The sequence below is a fragment of the Mya arenaria genome, chromosome 9, assembly GCF_026914265.1.
Source record: "Mya arenaria isolate MELC-2E11 chromosome 9, ASM2691426v1".
NCBI classification, from domain to species: Eukaryota; Metazoa; Mollusca; class Bivalvia; order Myida; family Myidae; genus Mya; species Mya arenaria.
This window is the reverse complement of record NC_069130.1, coordinates 28,553,291-28,574,799: the sequence shown is the minus strand read 5'-3', so window position 1 is coordinate 28,574,799 and position 21,509 is coordinate 28,553,291. Positions and strand designations below refer to the sequence as shown.

At 36.4% G+C, this 21,509-nt stretch overlaps 1 protein-coding gene across 3 annotated transcripts in view; it reads left to right on the top strand.

Annotated features, from left to right (window-relative positions):
- Nucleotides 1-1,022: 1,022 nt before the first annotated feature.
- LOC128246880 (delta-1-pyrroline-5-carboxylate dehydrogenase, mitochondrial-like) overlaps nucleotides 1,023-21,509 on the top strand; it is a 32,879-nt gene continuing 12,392 nt past the window's right edge. For all 3 annotated transcript variants that reach the window (XM_052965406.1, XM_052965408.1, XM_052965405.1), the window contains exons 1-9: nucleotides 1,023-1,177; nucleotides 8,822-9,041; nucleotides 12,010-12,057; nucleotides 14,020-14,175; nucleotides 15,320-15,400; nucleotides 16,510-16,581; nucleotides 17,980-18,054; nucleotides 18,548-18,735; nucleotides 20,627-20,700. In XM_052965406.1, the coding sequence (XP_052821366.1) occupies nucleotides 1,137-1,177; nucleotides 8,822-9,041; nucleotides 12,010-12,057; nucleotides 14,020-14,175; nucleotides 15,320-15,400; nucleotides 16,510-16,581; nucleotides 17,980-18,054; nucleotides 18,548-18,735; nucleotides 20,627-20,700 (955 nt within the window). In that variant the 5' untranslated portion in view covers nucleotides 1,023-1,136. The remainder of the gene's footprint in view (nucleotides 1,178-8,821; nucleotides 9,042-12,009; nucleotides 12,058-14,019; nucleotides 14,176-15,319; nucleotides 15,401-16,509; nucleotides 16,582-17,979; nucleotides 18,055-18,547; nucleotides 18,736-20,626; nucleotides 20,701-21,509) is intronic.

Sequence of the window (21,509 nt, the reverse complement as noted above, 5' to 3'; positions counted from 1 at the left end):
AAGGTCAAGGTCACTGTAATTGTAAATAGAAAACTAGTTTCTGCCCAATAGCTTAAGTTAGAATTGATGGATAGTAGTGAAAAGTGTGTAAGTAGCTTTATGTAAATAGCTAGTTTGGGATAGCTTTTAAAGGAGTTAGGGCCAAGGTCAAAGTCACTTTCATTAAATGTAGAAGATTGGTTTTCACCCAATTACTTTAGACTGCTTCTTTTTCATACAAAAATATTTGGCTATAATTTCTAATTGCCCATATTAAATACCTGGTTTCATCTAATTGTGGCGTTTCTATTTATCATTGTTGTCGCATGATCGTGATGTCTTAAGGTGCTGAGAACTTTATACTTTATCGTTTGTTATTAAATTATTGCGTTATATAAGAAAGGATATAAATCAAGTGCAGAGGTTGGAAATAGAGCGCCACCACAAAGGGGGATTATCTCCAACTAGCAACGATATGCCAGTTTGTACCCAATGAGGATGGGGCCAATGGGACCATTGAGAGCTTCGAATCCATTAGTAAAAAGGTACTCCACAGAATGGTGAAGAGCCTGCACCAGTCCTTGCGATCTATCCTGTTGATAGAAGGCGCTGTGCAAACGATCATCGATCTGTTTTTGGATTGTTCGTACCCTTTAGATCTATATAGTCATTTCGTACCCGACCGAGCTATTCACTATATCTGAAAAATAATTTTAAAAACAAAATGATATAGATAACCAAATTACTTCAGGACGGCTTCGAAATGACTATCGAAAGGTTACGAAAAATCTAAAAATAAAAGGATACAAAATGACAGTAAACCGCCCAAACAATTAAAGGGAGATAACTGCTTGATCTATGTTTGTACGCCCTTCAAATTATTAGTGTTCTGTAGCCAAACTATTTTTTACACACACCTTCTTTATTTTAACCTTCCGCAGCTGATGCACAATTTATTATTGTTATTTTAGTTGTTAACTAGTATTGATATTGAATAAAAATGTATTTCTGTTATATTTTTTTCTTTATTTGTTCAATTTACATCTCAACATCAAAGTAGAAATTTTGCACTACTTTTTTGTTACAACACACGCGAGTTCTAGTGACCTTGACCTCTCAGTACCTAGGACAGGAATTTCAGATAAACAGCATTCAACATGCTTCTTGTTCGTAATTTAAGAAATGTCACCCGAAAGCTGTAAGTTGTTTTAGAATACTTTATTTCATTTTTAATATAGTTTTGATTGCATGTTTCATTGATTGTTTTTATTAAACTGAACGAAATTCTAATCATGTGGGCTGACATTTCCAGTACGGGCCAGTTATACCCAAAATATAGAAGTGTCATAACAAACGGACACCAGAATATATGATGCACAGAGGCATTTTCGAGCTTAATGTGTAAATATTTTTTAGGGATCATGATACGTTGCTGTAATGTGTACCATGACGTTATAAGCAGCCCCAAAATGGGCTCTGCATCATTATAAATTTACATGTATACATGTACTGTACATGTATATTCTGGTGTCAATGTCATGACTTTGTTTAGATCTCGCACACTTTTTGAATTAAATTCAATATAATGGCCTGTTCAGTTAAGGTACGATATTATTTATCAGAAAAGTCTTTTTAAAAGTTGTTCAAGAAACATATTTTGTTTTAATATATTAGATATCTCTGTTTTCTATAGTTACGAAATAGGTACAAGTAGGTTACCAAAAGTTCTTATGAGGCAGTAATTTTGTCTTTGTTTATGTGTTAAGTTGTTTATGTGTTAAGTATTTTTATATATCAAACAATTAATAATTAATTTAAAGCTTTCGAATGCCGTTCGTAATGGCATTCGTAAGCCTCGCAGCACAACATTTGACTGTTAAAAATTATAACATGACATATGTTTGTTGTTATGCACCAGTCATTTGTAACCACGGCCCCCCCAGGTCTGGGGAATAGCGGGGACTTTGACTTTCGGTCCAGCCATCCCCGGCTAAAATCCCCGCCTTGGGGGGTAGTCTAAAATAATAGACGTGTTATACGGGATTCTTCCAATCCCTAACGTCTAAACGGGAATGTGCAAAAAACGGGGGTGTTTTAAAAATATTGAAATTGTTTTAAGTGAAGTATTTTATGGTTGAAATTGATCATAAAGAGTTATATATTCATATTTTACCATGTAAGTGAAATGTTATTTTGCACTAAACAAGCATTTAATGCATTAAAACAAGTTGTTTACCTTTCCAATAAAACGAAAGTTGACTGACACAAAAACAATTATGCGAAGGGGAACAACACGATACAATCGTAATAACTCGGCCTCCTCCGACAAAGCTTCGAGATAGACCTCGTTGTACAATCGTAACAACTCGGCCATGGCCGAAATGTTCCGAGCGATTTAAAACTGTGCCCTGAAGCCTTGCAGGTGCCCTTCATGTATATATCGTTATGTTTTGACAGAATGAATTGAAAAAAAGCCGTCAAACTTATAATTTTAAGTTGGATATTTATTTTTTTGTGTACGGAACTAATATAAAATAACATTATCTGGTAATATTTCTTGTTTTTATGATATTTTATAGACTCTATATGCTTTAACCCGGAATCCTGATCGGAACAACTACCCACTTTTGATACTAAACAATTTGTACGTGAAGGATTTGCCATATCAAAAATCTAAAAAAAATCCGCCAACGTACAATTATTTGGACTACCTTGGGGGGATGAACAGATGGTAAAATCCCCACCAAATGCCCCCGCACCCCAGTGACCCTAGGTAAGCCGCATTCCCCGCTATATTTAAAGTAAAGACAAAACCTCCACATTCACCCGGCACTTCGGGGCCACCTGAAGGTAAAAGCACGGCCCATTTCCCTGGCTATCTCCGGTATACCTCCGGACCTGGAGGGGGGGGGGGGCTGTAGTTACAATTGACTGGGGCATTACAAATACACAACAATGATGATGAACAAATGATGCATCTCACATACCTGAATGTTTTTCAACACTATCAACATGCACTCGATATTTGTTTTAAAACAGAAAAAAATCATGACTGTCTGTGATTTACTGAGGAGTAGTAATTATACATGCCATAAAGCCCGTTGGGGGGAAAAATCCCCTGGTATTTCAATCCATCCCTTGTTTCCCAGCGGGAGATAGGTAAATATCACAGGGAATAAAAAGAAATAACTAAATAAAAAAAATGCAAATTTTATCAGAGTTTATTTAAACAGCAATGCATCTGATTAAGTAATGCATCTGAAAACTCTTTAACTCTTTGATACCAAAATTGAAGAAAAAATACATGCACATATTACATATTAAAACTATGAAAAAATCTGGTTTTAGTGGGGGATTAAACCTACGCGGTACTGTCAAGTATAAATTAGAAAATTGTCAACATAACAACACGCCCAAAAGGGCTCATACATAAACATAATGATAACTTAACCTTTGACAAGCCTTTTGTTGAATAACATGTTTAATGCTAATCAAAAGCATGGACATTAACCCTTTGCATGCTGGGTAAATTGTCGTCTGCTCAAAAATGTTGTCTGGTTTATTCTTAATTTCTTTCAATTTACTTAAAACTTCGGGGATATATTGACTGAGTGGCAAACAGCTTGGAACCTGACCAGGCGCCGAGTTACTCGGTGTCTGGTCTGGTTCCAAGCTGTTTGCAAAGCCTTTAAAATCGCCATCAGCAGCCTAAGGGTTAAACTGATTAAAGACAATATTTTAGCACAAATATATAAACATTTGTTGAAGGTTTCTTGCCCTGTTATTGGTATCATTTTGAAGATCAGACAGGTATTTAGAAAGTTTGAACATTATTCAAATTAAAGCATATTAATTTCAAAGACTAAATAGCGTTCTGTTGAAGAACAAAATGTTTGCACTAAATCTCCTTCTTTATAACTAATGGTTCAAATGTATTGACTTCACAGGTGCATTAGCATAAGGACTTGTTATGCATTTTTTTGCCTGAACAATAACTGAAGGAGTTGTGGCTCTTGTTGATTTTGCAAAAATAATGGACAATAGATTTATTAAAAAAACAAAACACAACTTTATCTGGACATCTCCTCTAAATCTACTAGTCCAATTGCAACAGAACTTCACTAGGGCACTCATTTTAAAGCTTAATTATAATGTATAATACTGGTGTTTTCATTTGGGAATTATGGATACATTTGTATTTAATTTAGGACTAAAGGAAAGCCCATTCAATACAGAAAATTATTTGCCTACCACTGTCCATCCTAAACTAAATCTATGTAAATTGGATTTATAATCAGTAGTAAAGTACAGACTTTCACAAAGTATTTAAGATAACAACCAGAGAGGCTAGTATACCATTATGTTTTCTTAAACCACTAAAATGATGTAATATAATTGCTAAAAAGGGCAGGTTTTAAGTAAGTACTGGCTTAACATGTACTTACTGGCAGGGCTTCTAAAATTTTGGAACCTCAATCGGTCCCCCCCCCCAACTGTTGATATCCTATATATGACTAGGTTAATTAATTCTGATTTTTAATGTTTTCACGGATTAACAATCCCCCCCCCCCCCCAACTGTTGATATCCTATATATGACTAGGTTAATTAATTCTGATTTTTAATGTTTTCATGGATTAACAATGACAAATGCATTTATCTTAAAAACTGTTTTTAACCAGCAATGTTTCTTTATTACAATTTAAATTTAACCGTTTGGTAATCAACAAACGGATATATGATGAAATGATCGACGACAATATAGCATATTGCCATGTGAAAATATGGACCGATTTTAACACTTGATCAGGATAGCTGCAAGCACATAATTAACACATAGTTTGTTTAATTGTGTCTTCTGCCAATACCGAAGCACGTGATTGGACCGATTGCAAGCGTCTGCTAATTTAACAGATAGGCTATAGAGTGATCAGCTTAGCGGAAAATGCAGCTGGTCGCATCGGTCTCATGGTAACTAAGGCCAGAGTTTTTTATCTTTAGATTTACGGGAGATTTTTCAAAAAGTTGGGTAAGGAGGAGGAAATGAAAATAAAAATAAAATGCATAAAATGTCCCAAAGGAGAAATAAATAAAAATAAAACGGATTTTTCTCCGATTTTTTTTATTTTTTAAATCTTCTTATATTATGAAGACAAAACACACCTTACTTGTGTCAGCTATTTCATAGGCTGAAAAAAGGGTGATAGATCACCATAAAGTTTCAAAAGCATAATTAAAAGATCCTTTTATCAGTCCTGAAAAATATCCTTCTAATTCCAGCTATGCCCGTTGGCAGTTTATAAGCAACGGATAAGTTTGACTTCTTGCACTGACTGCCAGATATCTTATGTTCAGATTTTTTCTGTTTTATCGGAAACACACACACTATGTTATTATTACATCATTTTCAGTATTCTATAACGATTTAAATTCTAAATCATTATTAAACTAATTAACAACTACGAATATCACGATACCATGTGTTTTTCTCTTCAAATATGTGATCGTGAAGCAGTATGTTCAATGCTCCCCAGAGTCAAATTCAGAAAAAAATATCCATTTTGACTATGATGAACACGCTATCATTTTGCAGTTTGTGTTTGTCAGAAGCTATACATTTGTGCTGTAATCCAATTCATCCTTGTTAATATACGACGTGCGCCAAAGACTTTTAATAGACAATACAACCCACAAATTTCTGTCTCCTTATTTTGACCGGAAGTTTCGCAATCATTCCACGAAACGCGAACAACATACTGAATCTACAAAAAAAAATCACAATAAACACACTCTAAGTTCACCACGGTTTGATTTAAATAATGAAACATGAACATCGGAATGTTTTTGTAGTAAAACATTTCTATATAGCTGCAGAAATTGTGAGAAATAAGGGGTATGACAAAAAGTACTTTCACTTTTGACAGGACGTTGTTATGGTAACCGGTACCTGTTCTGTTTCCCCGCGTATTTCCGACTGGTTTAAGTGGTTTGTGCAGTAAAAAGACCGATAATGAATGACAATTGGTACACCAGTTGGTTTTGAGATATGGGTTATAGAACACTAATTTTATTTTTTCTTAACATTGGAGCAACGTTCGTCGGAAAAAATAAAAATAAAACTACGAAAATGAATTTTATTTTTATTTGGGTTTTGCAATATTTAGGTACGGCGCTCACGTAAATCTAAAGATATAAAAACTCTGGCCTAAGACACATTTATGACCTATAGGGGGTAGTTTTGAATGTGTGAATGACCCATAAATGTTTGTGTGTTACAATTTCTACAACTTTTACTGACTTAGTCGTTTTGGACCGAAGTTATAAAAAAAAGAGAAAATTTCGGACCAATTTTTTTTTACACTTTTTGAAACTGAAATCGGTCTAGCTTGGTCAAAATAGGTTCAGACCGGCAAATTGCTGGTTTTTAGAAGCCCTGCTTACTGGTTTGTAATTGCATACCCTCATGTTAATATGATACTTGTTAAATTTGCAAGTTTCTTTGCTTCATTTCAAATTTAATACTTCAGGGTCGGTCAACAGCGGCCTTGATTTTTTGTCTTGTCTTTGGAAGTATTGGCTACTCATTTACAAACTGTTTTGCAAATCTGTCATAAAAAAGGTAATTATGCAACCAAAAAGATTTATCTGATGTCTATCTTGTTATCTCAATTGTCCCCACCCGTCACAAAATCTTGTGATGCATGTAGCTTCAACAGTATTGAATGTTTATACATGAAATCGTAGATATGTTGGACAGCATGGAAAATTGTGCAACTGCAATTTATGTCAGTGCGACATTTTACCATGTCAAACAAGAGAAATTGCCATTGACTTACCCTAAATGACTGGTTACATAATATAAGACCCACTTTTTTCCCTCAGGTAAAAATTTGCCCCGGTCTTACAAACAGTATGAAGCTTTTGACAATTTTTTGAGATTGACATCAGGCCGAAATTGGCTCTTGAGAGAAAAAAAGGGTGAAAAAACTAACTTTTTTTATTTATGTAGAAGAGAGGTCACTCGCAGCTCGATTGAGTTTATACTGGTTAAAACGGCAAGTTGAAGATCTGGATACGGTGAATCGTAAAACGTTAATTATTTTAACTTTTATGCCCCTGAAGATGGGCATATTAAAATCGCACCGTCCGTCCGTCCGTCCGTGTGTCTGGCTCAATAACTCTTGTCCGGGCTGTACCTTTCCCTTGTATGGACAGATTATAAAATAACCTGCCACATGTGTTCGACATACCAAGACGTAGTGGCGTGCAAGAACCGTGTCCCTACCTCTAAGGTCAAGGTCACACTAAGGTGTTTATGTAGTGCTGCATAAAAGGACACAGAGTATAGGTTGTTGTGTCCGGGCTGTAATTTTTTCTTGTATGGACAGATTTTAAAATAACTTGCCACATGTGTTCGACATACCAAGACGACGTGTCACGTGCAAGACCCATGTCTCTACCTTTAAGGTGAAAAATACACTTAGTGTTTATTCACAATGGAATGCTGAATGTAGAACAAAAGAATGAAGGTTGTCAGGTATGGGTGGTATTTTTTTTTGTTCAGAGGCAATTTAAAATAACTTGCCATATGTATTTGTTTGATCTTTAACTTTTCATGTATTGATCTTGTTCATAGGTCAATGTCACATTTGGGGGCATTCGTGACATACTGTGACAGCTCTTGTTTCCTCAAGTTTTTCACAGATGTTTTTGTCTGCGTCTTATAATCAGTAATTTACTGTAGTAAATGCCAAAGTCCTCAAACTTGGTAGTGAGGTTGGTCATGACCAGCAGATGATTTTGGAGTCTTAGGTCAAAAGTTATGGTCATGGTGACCTTGAACATAAAAAGCTTGGCCAAGTGATAAGTAGAGTATGCTTGGTCCTACAGTCCTCAAGCATGGCAGGAACGTTACATAACATGCAGATGACCCCTTTTTTAGGTCAGTAGGTCAAAGGTCATGGTGTGGGTGACCTTTTACACAGAAACCTTGTCTGATTGAGAACTAGAGTATGCTTGGTCCTGCAGTCCACAAACAAACATGGTAGGGAGGTTTGCCATGAGATATCTAGAATATGCTTGGTCCTACAGTCCACAGACAAACATGGTAGGGAGGTTTGCCATGAGATAACTAGAATATGCTTGGTCCTACTGTCCACAAACAATTAGGTAGGGAGGTTTGCCATGAGATAACTAGAGTATGCTTGGTCCTTCGGTCCACAAACAAACATGGTACAAACAAACATGGTAGGGAGGTTTGTCATGAGATAACTAGAGTATGCTTGGTTCTACGGTCCACAAACAATCATGGAAGGGAGGTTTGTCATGAGATAACTAGAATATGCTTGGCTCTATGGTCCACACACAAACATGGTACTAAGGGAGGTTTGTCATGATATAATTAGAGCAAACTTGGTCCTATGGTCCACAAACAAACATGGTAGGGAAGTTTGTTTGAGATAATTAGAGCATGCTTGGTTCTATGGTCCACAAACAAACATGGTAGGGAAGTTTGTCTTGAGATAATTAGAGTATGCTTGGTTCTGTTGTCCAAAGCTTGGTAAGGAGGTTTGTCATGGCCTGGTCAAGGTCATGGTGACTTGAAACACAAAAAGCTTGTCCAATAGATTAATAGGGAATTCTTGGTCCTACATTTCTCAAACCATTTAAAAAATATTGTCATCAAAACAGAAGATATCTTGTCGGTAACATTTCTTTAATTTCTAGGACAGTTCAGCCCAGAGTTATAGAGAACCCTGCAACTTTAGAGGCAAAAGATCATTTTTTGACAATACCTGATTATCATTTAATCCCTAAAGTCAATAATATAAATTTTGATTTTAGACTTGGTAGCCAGACCATCCGATGCTCCAGCACAGAGGCAGAGCTTGATTTCGAGAATTTCACAGCGGTCAATGAGCCCATGCCCAGCTATGCTCCAGGAACGGAGGAGCGGGAACAACTGGATAAAACTGTGGCAGGGTACGAGGGTCTTGTCAAGGACGTTCCCATCATGATAGGGGATGAAGAAATAAGATCAGGTCAACCAAGATATCAAGTTTGTGTAAGTGGTTATTACAGACTTCTGGAAGCCATTGCATCGTACCTTAGGATTTTTAAAAATTCTAAATTTGATGCATTATTTGAGAAAATTTGCATTCAACATTGACATGCATTGTGCAGTACATTTTTAGACTGAAAGGGACAGAAATTTTGCCATATTCACAAGCTCAAAACATTTATTTATTTTTTCAAAAATTTGAGTTAAAATGACAATTTGTTTTACGTCTGAGCATCTGGTACAGTTTTTAAACAGGTTTTCATTGAAACCAGGTTATAAGAATGGGGATGTGGGGTGGGCCGTATCTTTGGGCAGGTGTTAAACATCAATGGTTTCCGCCCAATAACGCTAGCATTTATGGGTAATAATGCAGCCTTTTTATGCAGGTTGGTGTTTTGGTAGCTTATGTGAAGAGTTAGCTTGGGTTTGCTTTTGAGGGGGTGGGATCAAGGTCAAGGTCACTGTGATTAAAAACAGGAAAATGGTTTCTGTCCAATAAATAGAAGTGATGGAAACAAACAGATATTACAAGATACTTGAATGGAGTAATTTTCAGTAACGTCTCTTTTTGATAGAAGTAAAAATAAAGGCTGCTTGTTAGCTCCACTGGCCGAAGGCCATGGAGCTTATGTCGTCACAGATTGTCCGTCGTGCGTGCGTAAACTTTTACTTTAAACGACATCTCCTCTGAAACTGATAAGCGGATTTTGACAAAACTTCACAGGAATGTTCCTTTGGTGGTCCTTTACCAAAATTGCTCAAATGGTTCCGGTCCATTGCACAATATGGCCGCCACAGCTAAAAATAGCAAAATCTTTAAACGACATCTCCTCTGAAACGGATAGGCAGATTTTGATGAAACTTGACAGTAATGTTCCTTGGGTGGTCCTTTATTAAAATTGCTCAAATGGTTCTGGTCCATTGCACAATATGGCCGCCACAGCTAAAAATAGCAAAATCTTTAAACGACATCTCCTCTGAAACGGATAGGCAGATTTTGATGAAACTTGACAGAATTGTTCCTTGGGTGGTCCTTAACCAAAATTGCTCAAATGGTTCCGGTCCGCTGCACAACATGGCTGCCAGGGCAAAAAAATAGAAAAACCTTTAAAGAACATCTTCTCAGAAACCGATGATCAGATTTTGATGAAACTTAACAGAAATGTTCCTTGGATGGTCCTTTATCAAATTTGCTTCAATGGTTTCGGTCCACTGCACAAGATGGCCCCCAGAGGTAAAAATAGAAAAACCTTTAAACGACTTCTCCTCAGAAACCGATGATCGTATTGCAATGAAACTTGACAGAAATGTAACTTGGGTAGTCCTTAACCAAAATAGCCCAAACAGTTCTGGTCTGCTGCACAACATGGGCACCAGAGCTAAGAATAGAAAAAAACGTTAAACTACATCTTCTCAGAATATCAGATTTTGATGAAATTTTACATAAATGTTCATCGGGATGCCCTTTAAACCAAAATTGCCCAAATGGTTCCGGTCCGCTGCACAACATGGCTGCGAGAGTTAAAAATAGAAAAACCTTTAAGGACTTCTCGTCCGCAGTCTTCACGAAAAACATTTTAACCTACTAGCCAGTTGGACTAGCATAATGGCATATTTTACTAGTCCGAATGACAATCTAGTAGTCCGACTATTTTGCCACATTATAAAACTGTATGCTTGAGGTAAATACCTATTTCAATTGAGCAGCTTGCAGTTTGAGTAAACATTTCTTTATTATGATGCTCATGCAGTGATAGGGAGTGACATCCTTCTGTTGGGAATAGTGCTCCTTGTTTTTCAGAACCTATGGGTACTATGTAAAAACAAAAGGCATCTTGCTTGAATAGACTGTAATAATATCAACATGGTTAGAAAAGAAATGCCATGCTTTAATAGCTTTGATTACATTTTACTACTGAATTACCTCCCTTTAATAGAAAAAAAAATAATGTCTTAATTTTTCACGTATAGCATCTTTAAATAATTTTTAAACAATAATAATTTATGAGTAAACATATAAGCATGAAGTTCTCACAAAAAGATCAATTTAAAAAACCTTACATTTATACATAGGAAAGTATATATAGACTGAACATTAATTTTCGTTTAAGTGACATTCTGAAAGTTTATGAAACAGCTATTTTTAGTAACTGAAATGACCGAAAAGTGTAAGTGAAACACCAAGTCGATTCTATCTCATCAGTTCTTGTTCAGGTTAGATATTTGCTTCATAATCTATTCAGATTAAATGTTAACCGATGATCAGATTTTGATGAAACTTGACAGAAATGTTCCTTGGGTGGTCATTAACCAAAATTTGTTAAATGGTTCCAGTCCACTGCACACCATGGCTGCCAGAGCTAAAAAATAAAAAAAACTTTATACGACTTGTCGTCGAAACCGATGACCTTTTTTCGATAAAACTTGACAGAAATGTTTGTTTGGTGCTCCTTTACTCAAATTGCCCAAATCATTTCGGTCCACTGCACAACATGGCAGCCAGAGCTATTAAAGTAAAAAATTTTTTTAAATAACTTCTCAAAAATTGATGATTGTATTTCTATGAAACTTGACGAAAATGTTCGTTAGGTGGTCTTTGCTTGAACCTTTTGGCCAGTGGAGCACAGGCACTGATGTGCCTCTTGTTTTTCATAACTCGTACAAGAAAATAATTGGCTATAATTTATGATTGCTCATATTAAAACCTGGTTTTGTCTCACTTCGGCACTAGTTGATGTATAATGGATTTTTTTTCTTTGCCTGTTTATTATATTATTCATAATATTGAAGGCTCAACAGATAAATATATCTATACACAAAAGGGAAATTTTTAAGGTGATGTGCATATATAATCTGCTTTTTTGCTTTTAATGAACCATAATTTTCATGTGCACTGGCTGTCAGATAGATCATGAGTTTTAATAACATTTTGTGATAATTATTTGATTTTTTTGCTTGTTTTTTTTTTCAGCCCTTTGACCACGAGAAGAGAATAGCCAAGTTTACATATGCCTCAAAGGTAATTGCTAAGTTTTTCTATTTTTTTTGCTTTTCCCTCAATCATTCGTAAATATGAACAGATACACATGTAACTGGCCAGGGCTGGTATTCAAAATCAGTCTTAATTGGACCTAAGAATAATGTTGCTAATCAGATAAATGGTTTTTAATAGCTGACCAATACAGTGAATGAAGTCAATGATGTATGACCATAAGATTTACTTATTCATATGTTGAATATTGAATACCACCACTGAGCTTAATAATATCCGCTTAAGAAGTCCTGTCTTTTGGTTGTTTACATTTAATTTATTACCTACATGTATGTATCATTGTATTCTTATCTGGGCTGTTCATACACTGTCAGCCTCAATGTACTATTCTCTATTCAGTGGTATTATTTCATTATGATATCTTATATTCTTGGGCTTCAAAAAAATAAAGTATTAGATTCTCCCCAAAAAATATTTTCTATTTGGTATTTTCTCCGGTGACATATTTTGCATATTAGATCCCTGACTTAAGTGTTCTTAATAAACCTTTTTACCAAACAAGCAATCTTAATCCAATCTTTACCAAATTGGTCATTATGTTTTTTGTCTTGAGCAATGTTGAGACTGAGTTAAATCCCTTGATTTGTCAAAAATCAACCAAATGATTCCCTTGGCCCGCTCTCTAAGACTTGGGCTTTTTAGCTCACCTGAGCACAAAGTGTGATATAGGGTGATTGTCCGTCCGATGTCAACATTTTCCTTCAAAAAACTTCCTCCTTAACCACTGGGACAATTTAAACCAAACTTCGCAGGAATGTTCTTTGGGTGGATTGTTCCAAGATTTCTTAAATAAAAGTGGTTCCATGCAGAACTCTTTTTGCCATTGCAACCAAAGAGAAAAGAAGAACTTTGAAAATCTTCTCACAAACAGCTGTTCTGATTTCAAAATTTACACAAATATGTTTTTTTACTTCTTTTTTTTGAAGATATCAACTTCAGTCTTCATGAACTTATTCACAGTAGCAATGAGTTATGGCCCTTTGAAACATTTTAAACAAACTGATATTTCTTCATGTTTTTATATACCTGTCTAAAATAGAGGATGTATTATATTTTCACCTGCAGCGTCACCTCCAGTATGTTGTCCAATCAATATTTTAAGACCCTTTGTCCAATTAGGTGAGCGATATAGGCCATCTGGGCCATCCTGTTTTGTTATTGTCACTACTGTATGGTGTGTGTATGGTCTTACATTGGAAACCATAATATCAACTGGGTTACCACATACTGATGTATTGAAATGTACATCATTAATTGTTATTAGAGTCTTATAAAACTTTTGTCGTTCGACGCCTGACTGCTTTTTTGTGCTATATAGCCATTGTAGGGTAACAGAGTTGACCAACCTGTACTTAATATGTACCAGTGTTATTCCACTTTCATGGGGATGGGAGCGATGCCCAGTGATGGGAAAAAAATAGCAAAGTTTTGGCAAAAAAGAGAAACATACTTACATGATACATATAATGTTCAACTTGTTTTTAACCTTTTAGTCAACAAACTTTTGAATGAATACGTGTATACCCTTTTACATTGACAGTATGATTTCAGAATATAAGGTTGAATTTTTGTTGGGATCTTGAATTCGTGGATAAGCCAACCCACGAAATCCATGAAAATTAATGTCCCACGAAAATGTATGATTTCACAGTATACCAAAATAAACATGACCCACAAGCATTTAAGGCCAGTGGTCGAAATTAACACAAGCCAACTTAAGCCCTGCACTGGTAATATATGTTTCGGGCTTGTTCAAATTCTGAATTTTATATAGCAGGGCTTGTTCAAAAATTTGATGCCTAGCAAAAGTATAAGAATTCAGGCTTGTTCATCCAAAAGTCTAATTTCAATGACTGTTAGGCCATAAATTACAGTCTCAGGGTCAGCAAAGACTAATTGTATTGTACTCTATTTTCCATTTTTCCCCAGGATGTGATACAGAAGGCGATAGATAACAGCCTTAAGGCCCGCAAGGACTGGGAGAGGCAGCCACTAGAGAAGAGGGCCGAGGTGTTCTATCGGGCATCAGAACTAATGAAGAACAAATATAGATATGATCTACTGGCTACCACTATGATTGGACAGGTAATAAGCTTTACAAGAGGTGTAGTGTAAAGTTTAATAAGTGATATTGGGTTAGTTTTTATAAAAGCCCATGTATGTTGGCATATTAAAATTGCCCACTCTGTTTTTTCATGCAATTTGGAAAACACCTAGTATATATGTAAGGCATACAAAGAAGGCGTTTGGATTATAAGTCTCGCAACCCTACCTGGTCTGTCAAGGTCACATTTAGGGGTTAATCATTATGGAATGCTGCAAATATGCATTTCTAGTGTAGCTGGTCGTGCTGTAACTTTGTTGTGAATGAGGGAATTTTAAAATAACTTGTGACAATTTGAAGACGCAAATCGTATTATACTGTGTATAGGATGCTAGCATAGATAGGCACAGGTAAAAAAAATACTTTATGATAGTTTTAATAGAATGTAGGCATATTAGTACATGTACAGGGCTTTTTCTATAGTACCCACGGGTCCGACTATCGGACCCATTCCCAAAGCAAAATATAAGATATATTTCCCAATCTTTAGAAAAAAATCCCAATCAAAAAAAATAAAAAATAAAAAAAAAATTAAGATTTTTTTTTGACCTGTACTTATTCATTTTCAACATCCTAATCGATAATGTGGTGTGAAGTATTTTGGTAATTGAACTCAGAAATCATTAGTTTTTATCAAATTCAGAGTTCTGAAACATGAAATATTATCTGTCATGATTTATTGCAATAGATATTTACACCCCAAGGATTGATATTTCAGCCATTGTGGGTCTTTTAAAGGGAAAATAAACTAATATTAAATCATTTCCTAACTAGACAGCTTTTTCTTTTAACTGTAAAATTTCCCAATTTCGGCATTTTCTCGACACAAAATTTCCCAAAATGTCTAGGGTCTTTTTCCCAAAATGGGCAGAAAAAGCCCTGATGTATTTTCACTATTCATTGTTCCGTCTGGCATATTGGGCCATCAGCCGTCTGCCGTTCAGTCTCTGCTTGTTTGTTAAAAGTACAACTTTCGAAGCATACTTCGCTTACATTGTCAACTCTTATGCAAGCAAGCTCCCCTCAACCTTATCAAAAGATAATGTAATTTGAATATAATTGTTAATTGTTGTTGGACCTTGTCTTTTTTGCACTGGTGTGATGTTTCTATCCCTTTTTGTGTAGGGTAAAAACATCTGGCAGGCTGAGATCGATGCCGCAGCCGAGATGATAGATTTCCTACGCTTCAACATCCAGTTTGCAAGGGTATGTAGCTGATTGGTAGTTTTTCAAGGTTTATGTTAATATTAAAAAATGATATGAAAAGAGAGAGAGAGAGCGAAACAGGAGGAAACAGAAACGGAGAATGGAGGAGAGAAGGGGAGATTGGATACTAGGGAGAGAAGGGGGAGGGCGAGGGGAAGAGTGAGAAGATATGGCAGAGAGGGGAAGAAGGGATACTACGGAGAGAAGGGGGAGGGCTAGAGGAAAAGTGAGAAGATATGGCAGAGAGGGGGAAAGAGGATAATGGGGTGAGAAGGTGAAGGGCGAGGGGATTAGTCAGAAGATGGGGAGAGGAGATACTAAGAGAGAAGGGAGAGGGTGAGGGAAAGAATGAGAAGAAAGGGCAGAGAGAAGGGGTACTAGGGTGTGAAAGGGGGCCAGGGGAAGAATGAGAACATAGGGCAGAGAGAGAAAAAGGGGATACTAGGGAGAAGTGTAGGAGGAGGTCAAGGGGAGGAATGAGAAGATAGGGCAGAGAGGGGTAGATGGGATACAAGGGAGAAATGGGATGGGGAGGACGAGGTGAGGAATGAGAAGAGAGGGCAGAGAGGGGTAGATGGGATACTAGGGAGTAATGGGTGGGGGAGGAATGAGAAGATAGGGCAGAGAGGGGTAAAGGGGATAGTAGGGAGATATTGGTGGGGGAGGACGAGGGGAGGAATGAGAAGAGAGGGCATAGAGGGGTAGATGGGATACTAGGGATAAATGGGTGGGGGAAGACGAGGGAATACTGGGGAGAAAAAGGTGGGGGGAGGGCGAGAGGATACTGGGGACAGAAGGTTGGATAAAGATTGAGGGGAATAGTGAGAAGATAGGGCAGAAAGGGGGGATAGGGGATACTGGGGAAAGAAGGGAAGGCTAGTGGAAGAGTGAGAAGAGGTCAGAGAGAGAATACTAGTAAAAGAAGGCTGGGCTATGGTGAGGAGAAGAATGAGAAGATAGATATGTGTCCTGTGGTATTATACATGTATGTCTCTTAGTAAGTGTTGGTTTGACCTTGTACCCATAAACTGGATCTTGGTCGAATAATGGGCTTCTGGGCTTGTCCCTGACAGTGTAGTTTCCATTGTATTAAATATGTTTGCTTTTAGGATGTGACCCAGTATCAGCCTTTGAGCCCGGACCCCGAGGAGACAAACTCCATCAGATACAGGGGATGTGAGGTAAGGATAAAAATTAATATTTAATATTGATTATTGTTGAAAATTGGTCATAACCCCTGAAATCAATGATTATGGGTATTCTTAATGTCAATACATTCCAACCCCGTTGACTTGAATTTCTCGCTGGCTCCATCTTAATGTAATGGACCAATTTCTTTATACTGAAGGCAAGCATTTGCGCTTAGCTCGATTTTTCTGAAGAATAATGTATTTTTACCAGTCCAGGGTTCGAATTTAGACTCGCATACTCGCAAAATGCGAGCGACATTTGGAAATTGCGATTGACTTTTATTCAAGCTTTAAGAAGACTGTACGGAGTCACGCTCTAGTAGGTTTTCAAAAATAGAACAAATACTGAAAAGGCTCTAGTAGGTTTTCAAAAATAGAACAAATACTGAAAAGGCCGAGTTTTATCTCGAATCTTTCCGGGATGCTCTGAGGCGTGCATAATACAAAGTAAATAAGAATGACGTAATCACCTAGCTCAATCATTGGCTAAATTTAGCGCTTTTGCGCACTATATGAAAACCCCATCATCCTTTGAATATATTTCTGCCAACTGTCAAAATGAATAGACTTCGTTGATCGATAATACTTATAGACTTAATGAAATCTGTAGCGGTCTTGTCGAATGGGTATTAAATTACCCGATGGCGAGGGTAAATATACAAAGTGAACAATGTCAAATTATTGGACAGCTTTGTTATCAAAAAGCTGCCAGCATCAGACGAGTCTTTCCATACCCCCCCCCCCCCCCCCCCCCAAATAGAATAAGCCATCAACAAGTTCTAGTAGTCCAGTCACTCAAGATTGATACTTTTTAATATTCATAATATGTCTTAGGTGTTAATTTCTTCTTTAATTAGACAATATTATAAGGGAATAAAGCAAATAATAAAATTGCAAGTTGATTTGTCATTTTGCGAGTTGCCTCAAAATGCACTTCAAAGTTAAATTCGAACCCTGCGGAAGTTCAAGCCAACGTGTTTTGACTGTTGTATGTATTTCTGGGTGTGCATCACAGCTCTTGCCACTGTTAGAAATTCATGTATAAGACAACTGTTAAAATTGTAACTGAAGTCTAAAAACGTCCAGAAGGCCAATTTCATAAAATGTGTAAAGATAGTCCATCTGTCAAAAGTTCAGGTTCAGGGACTGGAAAATATGAGGTGGCGAGAACTCTAGGCTGGCCAAGTTGCATAGGCGTAGGCACCACTTGGTACCACATAGTATTACAGAGCATTTTGTGAAAGCACTCCTTACCTAAGTAACATCCTGAATGAAAAAACAAATGTAGATATATACATAGATGGTGTTGACAGCTTAAAAAACTTGTATCTGATTCCGTGTAGCAGTTTTTGTGATCAGAATGTAGATGTGTTTACATGTATTTTGCAGGGATTCTGGGCGTGCATCACTCCCTTCAATTTCACGGCAATCGGAGGCCACCTGCCAGCTGCGCCTGCTCTCATGGTGAGCTGGTCTTAAGATAACCTATGTCACTATTCAGGAACAAGATTGTGACAAAAAAATTTCCTCTAGCCCTTAAAGAAACAGACTAATTGTTAGTTAACTAGTTATCTGTTGAATATGTGTTTATGCTCTTTCTAATTGGGGACCATAAAATTATTCATGTGTTTCTAGACATACCATGAAGATGATTGTAACAATTCTTCTTTTTTTTATGTGAATGTTATACATCGACACTGAAAGTATGAATAAACACAATCCCCAGACTGACACCCAAATTGACAGACCCTAGTTCATCTTTTCTATTTGATTCAAAAAAATTAAGGGGTGGGGGCAGAAAAAAGAGGTGGCGGGAGGGGATGAAAATCTAGCAATTAATTTATTGTTGCCTTACCATAATAGTTATTTGTGCTATCAGATATCTAGCTTATTTGTTGGTTGAATACCTTAAATGGTAAAACCGAATCTTTAAAAACTTTACATTTTATACCCACAGGGCAACGTAGCACTGTGGAAGCCATCTGACACGGCCATGTTGTCCAACTATCTTGTGTATGAGATTTACAGAGAGGCTGGGTTGCCTGCTGGTGTCATAAACTTTATCCCCGCGGACGGGCCGTCATTCGGTGACACTGTGACGTCCTCTCCTCATCTTGCCGGGATCAACTTTACAGGAAGTGTCAAGTAAATTCTGATTATCTTTTATCCCCAAGGCACGATTTCATGAAGAATTCTAGGTTTAATTTTTGTATAGAAAATAAGTTTATACAGTCTAAAGCTGTTGGCTCGATATCTCTTGAATCAATTTCCTCTTTGGCTCAAATTTGATGTAAGGACGGATTCGTTTTTAGCTCGACTATTCAAAGAATAAGGAGGGCTTTACTCCTCGCCCCAGCGTTGGCGTCGGCGTCCGGTTAAAGTTTTAGGGCAAGTTGGTATTTTCACTTATAAGTCCAATACCCTTCATTCAATTGACTTAATACTTCACACAGTTGTTCAGGGTCATCACATAATGAGGTTAGATAACTCCATATTATCCTTTATACAAATTATGGCCCCTGATTGACTTTGGAACTTAGGTTACAGTTTTAGGGCAGGTTGGGATATTTATTAATAATTTCTATACCCTTCATTCAATTGACTTAATACTTTACACAGTTGTTCAGAACCATCACATAATGAGGTTAGATAACTCCATATTCTCCTTTATGCAAATTATGGCCCCTGATTGACTTTGGAACTTAGGTTAAAGTTTTAGGGCAGGTTGGGATATTTATTAATAACTTCTATACCCTTCATTCAATTGACTTAATACTTTACACAGTTGTTCAGGGTCTTCACATAATGAGGTTAGATAACTCCATATTATCCTTTATACAAATTATGGCCCCTGATTGACTTTGGAACTTAGGTTACAGTTTTGGGGCAGTTTGGGATATTTATTAATATCTTCTATACCCTTTATTCAATTGACTTAATACTTCACACAGTTGTTCCGGACCATCACTTAATGAGGTCATATAACTCCTTATTATCCTTTATACAAATTATGGCCCCTGATTGACTTTGGAAAGTTTTAGGGCAGGTTGGGATATTTATAAATAACTTCTTTACACTTCATTCAATTGACTTAATACTTCGCACAATTAATGATGACCATCTTACAATAAGGTTACATAACTCCATTTAATCCCTAAATACCAATTATGGCCCTTGATTTACTTTTTGTTTTAAATTTTCTTTTGATTTCTTTTGACAAGCACATTTTTATATTCTTAACCAGATTTTCACAAATGGAAAACAAGTTATAAGAATGACTTGTGTCATTGTTTGGGCGGGCTGGTGGGAGGGCAGTGTCAAAGTCACCTTATGTATCGAATAAATTCAGCTAGGTTTGACATCTAGCTACCATACTTGATATATAGGAAGAGGTTAAAGTGACCGTTCATGAGATTGCGTTTGAGGCCCATAGGATCAAGGTCAAGGTCAAAGTTATTATTAATAGAAAAATGGTTGGTATTGAATAACTTAAGTAAGGGTTGACATATTGCGAGTGAACTTGGTATATATATATATATATATATATATAAAGAGTTTATAGAGACCTTTCATGAGATTGTGTTTTGGACCCCCGAGAGTAATGGTCACTGTTTACTTTTTAATTTGATTTTTATTGCTTTTGACAGGCACATACATCAATATTGTATTCACTTCTAAGTCAAAGCGGCGTAGTCGAGCGCGCTGTCTTACGACAGCTCTTGTTCTTTAGGTAAGCATACCTGCTTGACTTGATATTTGTGAGGCTTTTTGGCAGGTCACTGGGATATCAAGCCAACAGGTTTCGACTGTAATGCGAAAAAAAATAACATTTTATATATATGAGGGCTATTCAAAACATTCAGAGACACTTTATATGGAACATTTGATAGAGGTTATAATTAAGAAATATAACATACCACTGAGAGTAATTTGACACTTATAAGGACTGGCCTGTCAGTCACAGAAGGTGATTATGGACCACAGCGTTATCCGGTATTATAACTTATCATAAAATAAACCCTATGAATTTTTGCAGGACGTTCCGTCATCTTTGGAAACAAGTTGGAATGAACATTGACAACTATAGAAGCTACCCTCGTCTTATTGGAGGTAATGTGTTCTCTATTGTTGATAAAATAATAGGAGCGATATTTTGGGGCTTTTAAACATGGGAATTTTTTGCCATGTAGCGATTTATTGATTTTTTTTTAGATTTTTTTCATAAAGGCTTATATTTTTTATTTGCACACAAATTATATCTTTATTTTTTGTGTTCATCAAAGTCTGATGAGGTAAAAATAATAATGCATAACAATAAGAGATCAACCTATATTGTGTGTCTAACCGTTGAAGCTGCACTCTCACAGATTGAAAGTTTTGACAACTTTTTATTTTTTGTCTTGGAACGAGCCAATTTTTGCGAGAATCTATGGAAAACAGTTACCGTAAATGACTGGTTATAAGACGATAGGGGTTATTAGACACAGGGAAAAAAATCTGTGAAAAGTCGGAGATAAAACTTTTAATCTATGTTTTTGGTTAAAAGACGCATAGAAAAAATGTCAAAAACGTCCGACATTTTCAGCCACCATGTTTGTTGACAGTGAGGAAAAATAATTTTTTCGTGAAAATGGTGATGGTTATCTTTAAAACCATACAATGATAATGCAAAATGTGTTTCTTTTTAATTTGTTTTATGTTAGGAAAGGCACTTAAAAGAACTGATTGTGACCATTTGTTTCTGGGTAGCACTGAAAGGTGCCTTTTATGAAAATATGTATGATTTCTTTTTGACAGTATATCGTAAACGATAACTTGTCGAGAATGAAGTTAAGTTATGCATACTGTAAACCTTATATTGTGCGGGTTTGTTCTCAAAATGTCAACACCTACAGAAAAGAATAAAGTTCGTGTAAATG